The sequence below is a fragment of the Syngnathus scovelli genome, chromosome 10, assembly GCF_024217435.2.
Source record: "Syngnathus scovelli strain Florida chromosome 10, RoL_Ssco_1.2, whole genome shotgun sequence".
Classification (NCBI taxonomy): Eukaryota; Metazoa; Chordata; class Actinopteri; order Syngnathiformes; family Syngnathidae; genus Syngnathus; species Syngnathus scovelli.
The window spans coordinates 632,572-639,269 of record NC_090856.1 but is presented as its reverse complement, the minus strand read 5'-3'; the positions used below and the strand labels follow the sequence as shown (position 1 = coordinate 639,269).

General features: G+C 40.9%; 1 protein-coding gene across 4 annotated transcripts; it reads right to left on the bottom strand.

The window, feature by feature from the left end:
- Positions 1-619: 619 nt before the first annotated feature.
- On the bottom strand, positions 620-6,284 carry atg4c (autophagy related 4C, cysteine peptidase). Of its 4 annotated transcripts, none has more exons than XM_049727104.1 (11): positions 6,106-6,284; positions 5,865-5,992; positions 5,594-5,677; positions 5,154-5,363; positions 3,767-4,109; positions 3,492-3,562; positions 3,107-3,294; positions 2,930-3,008; positions 2,128-2,204; positions 1,669-1,788; positions 620-1,276 (listed from the first exon to the last, which is right to left on the bottom strand). In XM_049727104.1, exons 2-11 carry the CDS (start codon positions 5,938-5,940, stop codon positions 1,109-1,111), a joined length of 1,416 nt encoding a protein of 471 aa, XP_049583061.1. In that variant the 5' UTR covers positions 5,941-5,992; positions 6,106-6,284; the 3' UTR covers positions 620-1,108. The 4 variants fall into 4 exon arrangements, with proteins under 4 accessions (XP_049583061.1, XP_049583053.1, XP_049583046.1 ...); XM_049727096.2 differs by having other exon boundaries at positions 5,865-5,989; XM_049727089.1 differs by having other exon boundaries at positions 5,865-5,971; positions 6,106-6,283.
- Positions 6,285-6,698: the final 414 nt, after the last annotated feature.

Genomic DNA, 6,698 nt, shown 5'->3' with positions numbered 1-6,698 from the left:
ACGATGTGGCTCGGCGGCTAAAAACAACCGCGGAGCCGTACGCAGATCAGACGGGCGATCTAAATGATGCCTTTATGTGCTCTGTGCTAAGGAGAACAGATGAGGGATTCTCCTGTTCATCCATGCTCACCCTTGGCCTGGCGTTGCCGCGCAAGGGGCATTTCCCGCCTCTAAAAAGCCTCATAATACAAGAATTTGTATTGTACAGCAAAACAGTCAATGTGAGAGCGATGCCATAGTAACAGAACACAAGGATATTTTCTTTTCTTTTCCTGCAAAACAGAACACAGTGTCAGTGGGTCACATATTTTCCGGTGCCTGGTTAATGGCCTGGAGAGATACGATTAGTTTTAATCGACTGCATTTGACTTTCTGCACAAGAGCTTGAATGCGTTTGAGCAATCCTTTGCAATGAGAATGAAGTAAACAATGTTTGCTCAAATAGTTGCTTTTCATTTTTTACATCCCTGTAGGAAGCTGATTTATGGCCGTTTGAAACATTTGACATCCCACTGAGAATTGTTCATTTTTGCAAACTTTATAACTTTTGCTGCTGGTATTTCATGTTCAAATATGAAGTAGTTGTTATGAATACGACATACTTGAATATATCTGAAGATGGTGTTTTATAAGCATTATTGCCAAGATATTTATTTACAATTTCCAAATGAATACAAAATGAATTTAAAGGACTGCCCTTCAAATATGTTGCATTATTATTTAAATATGCATCCTACTTGAGATTTGTTCATGGGGTAAACTCTATAGCCTTTAAAAAAAACAAAAAAAAAAAACATATTCATTAAAGTCCAATACAAATCATGCCATACAAGTTGTATTAATATTGCAAGAACTTAATGTTCTTTGTTACTGAACTAGTCTTCATATCATAACACTGAAATGTCTGCCGGGAAAAATAAAATAACAACTGCACAATTCAATTCTGTTCCATTGCTTCCGTTTAGTATAAAAATAGATTGGATCATTGAGCAGATGTCCTACGACGTATTTGAGCAAGCTCACATTGCTACAATCCAGCTGTTCACCAATCAGTCTGTTTCCAGCGATGGTCCAGTTTGAAAAAGTTCAATGTCACCAAACGCTTGTGTCAAAGTAGCACAAAGTCGCCAGCAGTGGTGATTGTCCTCCTCGGGTCACGGATGAAGGGCCATTCCCTCTTTTCTGGGGTCAGGCCGGCTGACAGGTCATAATCTCTGCCATGGCCTTGCACAATAGTGAAGGCTGGGTATTTGTCGCTTGCTGATGGCTGCAGCACCTGAAAGCACGACAGGGTCCATGTTTTGCAGGCGTTCCCCTTACAAAATACTACTGCACACTTTCCTACCGACTCCATTGTTTTTTGTTTCTCTGCCCTTGGGAAGTTGCTTTTGCCATTTGGATTATTTGAACAATTACCTGGGTAACTTGTTCTTTCTTTTCATACATATTTTTGGGGCTAAACATGCGTATAGCGTAATCATCATATAATTAAAGGTACAAAGGAGTATTTTGAAGCCCCTGGCTTTATTGATGGACAGGAGAGCCAGTGATGGGAACTAAATAAGATAAATAGCTCAATGCTGACACCTAGTGGTTAATTGCTGGATAAAAAAATATTAATATTTAACTATGACAATGAAATACTCAAACGGTTGAGTGAATTTTCACCTGCGACAGCTCTCGGCTGATTTTCTCATAGTCTTGGACACTTCTGGAGTAAAATCCTATGGTGCAGCTTGGATCCATCTGAGTGAAAGGCATCTTCTTTGGTGAGGGACAATGATAGGACTAGACAAAAGAAGGAAGATCTTTCAAATATTTCTCAGCTGAAGGGCCAAGTAAATGTGTGCTGAAATCCTATTTCTCTCCTGTCATGGTGTCAACAGCACGCCACATTTTATACTTCTGTATACCATCAAGATATGTGCTTATCTTATCTGCAGTCATCCTGTCACAGTTTTGTTTTCACATTTGTAAATGTGCACTTTTTGTTTTTCCACCTCATTCAAGTGGACCTGATCAAGTGTACATTTGAAGATATGGAAGTGACTGATGGCTTGCTTTAAGATTCATAACAAGAATGATTACATTCCCATTACTCGGCTTCTTTGTGAAGCGTCCCATTACCTGGAGAGGGAAATCGCTAGTGCTGACGTCCACAAAAGACTGACAGTAATGAGGGTCCATGTAAATCAAGCTGTCATCTGCAAGGACAAAACATAAGACGAGTCATTTAAAAACATTGGATCATTACAAAAATGAGCCTCCCACCAATTTCAACGGAGGGTCGCTCAAAGTCACCGCCGTGCGCTACCGTTGCGTCAAATATGCCTCCCACAAACTTACTTCTTTTTAATATCCACCGCAGGCGGATTCAGTTCTGCATAATCACACAAGCGCATTGTTAACACCCACAAAGATTTTTTTTTTTCTTCCCCCCCATTTAATTTGTGCATGTGTGGGGAGGCTCTGCTGGGCGTGAGGATTACTTTTACAAACACACAATTATATGCGAGCATTTGCATTTGATGAATGCAGTGCTGAGCCGCGCCCTGGCAGAAAGAATGTATTGCTTGTCATTTGACGCTATATATCACATTGATAAAATGTAAATGCGTAAATATTGACTGCCAAGATGTACAACTGAAGGTTCCTCGTAGCTCCTGAAGGTGATGAAGGGTGGCTCACTTTGGAGCCTGCAAGAAATGTAATGCATGCCTCTTATGGAAATCAATTACTTTGCACAACTTGGGAGGTTTACTTGTGATAAATGGCTGAGCCTTTGATGGGTCACAGAGAATAAAGGAAGCCCTGCTTCACTCGCTTCCTCTCGCCGTTTCCCGTGCGCAAACAGGAATATATTAACTTGCATATAAGAAAAGGTATACTATGCAAAACAAGCCGCTATTTCTAGCCCACAACAACTAACCTTGAAATCCTACAAAGTAGCACGCCTGCTTGGGCTTCCCTCCAATGATGCCGATGCAGTACTCCAGACTTAGTATTCTCTAAGTAACCAAAGAAAAACACACGCGTGTTGGTGCATCATTCTTAATTGACAAGTGCGCTTTTTTATTGATAGCTACAATATGTGTGCATATTTCACCTTTGCAAAGTTAAAGTACTCGGGGTTGATCTTTTCTCCGCCAAGTCGCACAGGGATGAGAATGACAACAGCTCGAGCGTCGGGCAGGGTGGACGCAGACGCGGATTGGGGATTTTGCGGAAGGGGCAGGGCGTCTGATGTCCCGGCTTTGGCTGCCTTGTGGCTGTCAATCACGTCAGCGCTGTACACTGGAGGACAAAGATCAGAATTGTTGATTGTTTTTTTTCAGCTGCGGCTCTCTATCCTATTTTGCAATTGGAGTTTTTATACGAGTAACAACAATTTGATGGCAGGGACTGTACAATGCAGTGACTGGCCACGCCGTAGACCAATTGTGGCCATTGTATTTGACCAAAGGCAAGGCCATTTATTTTCCCCCCCATACCTGTACAATCCTGGGAGACGTAAGCCGTTATAGCGCTTAAGGCTGGCTCTTTCGCTTCATCCATAGCTTTCCTAAAAGAGACACACGGAGAGCTGGAGAGAGTGAGCAATGCTCAAAGTTTACACGTGAAATGTAACAGTTAGCTGTTATCTTAGCAGTTGGTCTTCAGGATGGATATGTACATGTCTTGCTATTTATTCTCTGTGAACATTGAAGCATCTTCAAGCAATTCACCTTTGAAATAATAGGTACGATTATCTTCTCAATGTACTTACTTGAGAATGTGCGCTACAGCAGCAGGTCCGTACCAATCCCCTGCCTGTTTCCCCAACGTCAGACCTAAAAGCACCAGTCTGTGTAGACCCAGCTGAGCGGAGGGGATGTCCCCAAAGCAAGAAATCAGCGTCCTGTGGTACATTTCTTTTAAATGGGCATCTGCCTCCTCCGCTGGGCCCGGCGGAGCCTGCTCTGTGGCTGATGATTGAGGATTGGAGGAGGGCCTGTTGAGGGTGCCCTGCAGAGAAGCCTCCACGGATTCCACCAGGCGCTTGGCCGCAGCGGTGGTCCACGTCTCGGCGTCTAAACACTGGAGCTGTAGTGCCTCGGACCATGTCCAGTCTAAAAGGAAATCATCAAGTAGATCATGTGGATGTTGCGCTACGGAAGTAAATGCCGTATTTATTTCACAAATGTTGGTTCATATGTCATATTCATTAGTATTTTGTATGGAGTTTGGGATGGGTGTACTTTGGTTCTATGTCGTAACTAACTTATACATTTGAAAAGGCATGAAATCCATCCATAAAACTCAAGGTCTTCCTTCCTTTGATTTGCCGTATGGGTGTTAATTATGGGAAATAATGAGCGGTAATAATGTGCCCGGGTCTTTTTAGAGTGATTCCTGAGCCTTAACTTTCCACTTTTATACTTGACTATTAAAAATATAGTCTTTCAGAACTTGATTTGAACCTTGAGCACTCCAGGGAACCAAAAAGGTATCTAATTATACATTTGAATGACAGGCACACCGTTTTACTTTAATCGCACTTCTCCTTACAAACAGGTCGAGAGACCAAAAGGGACAAAATGGAATTCTCCCCCGTTATAAAATGGCAAATTTTAAGCATTAACAATATGACCTTGATCCAAAGGGAATCAAAGTAAAATTGATCAATAAATATTCTTAAATGGCCGTTAGTCATTTTACTGGGAAATATTTTATTGATGGCGTATTTTACAAGAGACAGAATAGCCCATTTTAAATATTGTTTTCTAAATGACCGCATTAAAATGGCATGCCTCTCGTTATGAGGAGTTGAGGGCACTTCAGAGTCAATACAGAGTCAGGCAAAGCGGTAAAGAATTTACTCAAGTGCCGAATGGAACGCTTTCGCCCAGTCAAGGTGAGAAAAGCTAAAGAACAATACTCATGTCTCAGATCTAGCAATCTAGCAATTTGAAATGCTGCTTATCCACTTTTTGGGGTCATGTGCCCAAACAATTGCAAATGTAGTGGGTCTGTATTCTTAATTATCAAACGTCTAGATGTTTTGAAGAACTTTGTAGAAAGCACTTTCCAGCTAATTTAACTTCCCAGAGATGCTAACGATCAAAGGAGTCAGTCCAGGCAGGCAATGAGATATGTAGGATAAATGCACTCACCTCTGCCCAAGACGTGCAGAATAAGTGCTTGGGCTAACATCATCTGTCCAGCCCGCAACATGCAGCCCCAGCCGCAGTCAGACGTTAAAACAGAGCCAGGCAAGGGGGGAAACTCTTCCCTATAAGTTAGCCAGATGCGAGATCCAAAATCCCTTCGGAAATCCTCGATATTTCCCATGACACGATCCGAAGCTTCCGAATCACTATCATCTGGGGGAAAACATGACATACCTGTATATTAAGACGATGCCATGTGCACTGCCCCAATAAAAACATAGAAATGCATATTTAAAATGACATTTTTTGTCATGCATCTGATCAGGAAGTGCATAGTCGTATGTGGCGCTGATGAAAAATTGGGGCCTTGTTCATCATTTAAGTTGCCCATGTGCTGAGGATCTACAAATGAAAGAAAACCAATGCTGTGCAAAATACGATACCTTCAGCCTTAAAATGATAACACTTCCCCAGGAGAAGCACAGGGGAATTTCGGCTGAATAACGTCTTTGACTTCAGAGCCCAACCTAAAAAAAGAAAACAGTCTTGAACAATTGCGGAACTACTACAGAACATTTTATGTTTGTTTCTATTTGCAGTTATTAAAAAAAAAAAAAAAACACACCTAATTGATCTACTGCATACGGTGACATTGTTCATTAGTTTGAGGAAATGCGAATGTAAGCTTACTTACTGTACTTGAGGTTTACTTACTGTACTTGACATTATGCCACACAGACAAGAACTTGGTCTTCATTTTTTCCACCTCGTCGCGCCCTTGATTCTCCATTTGGACCACAGAGGCTGCATGCAACCCATTCCTACACTTCAGAGAAACACTGCTAGACCAAACGAAATGTTACATGCAAACAAATCCAATGCTACGATATTGTATCATTGCTTAACATATGCATGTCTTGCCACTATGGCTCGCGCATTTACAAAATGACTTTACCTTAATTCCGCAAAGGCGTCTTTTCACTTAAAGGCTGTTCGTGGAAATGGCAAATGTGACGAGCAGATAATGAAGGAACGTAATCAGTTTATTGTCTGCCATTGCTTGCAGTGGACTGTCAAACGACGATGTTTATGTTTTGAGGACATGTCAGCTGATCTCGCGATGCTTCCGACAAACAAAAGGCGACAGCAGTCTGTGGAGGCTCGATTTGGAGTACAGCGTGTCCTATATGGGCGGTGCTTAAACGCTGAAATTATGGTTTGATAATTATTATGTTTTGATAAAAATGGTTTTATTCGGATCTAACTTCCAAACTCATTTTATATACATTTGAACACTGAAAGACTGTATGTACATCTGAATATATTATAAATGATATATACAGGGAATTTTGTGATTTCAAATATAGCGTATATTAAAATGTAATTTCATAAACCATTTGAATACAAATTTTATGAACAAGTTAATTATATAATTATATATTTTCTAGAGTTCATTCAGATGGCAGTCTTTCTATAAAGCCAAAATCAATTTGGATAAATAAGATAAAATGTATCAAAATCAGATGGAACAAGAATGTGGTTTTTTTT

Excerpts from the sequence above, each read along its gene's own strand:
- atg4c (XM_049727071.1), bottom strand. The coding sequence starts at position 5,810 with ATGAACAATGTCACCGTATGCAGTAGATCAATTAGGTGTGTTTTTTTT. Across the intron at positions 3,295-3,491 it reads CGTCTCCCAGGATTGTACAG|TGTACAGCGCTGACGTGATT; the intron begins GTATGGGGGGGA and ends TTTGTCCTCCAG. Across the intron at positions 1,789-2,127 it reads CTAGCGATTTCCCTCTCCAG|TCCTATCATTGTCCCTCACC; the intron begins GTAATGGGACGC and ends TCTTTTGTCTAG.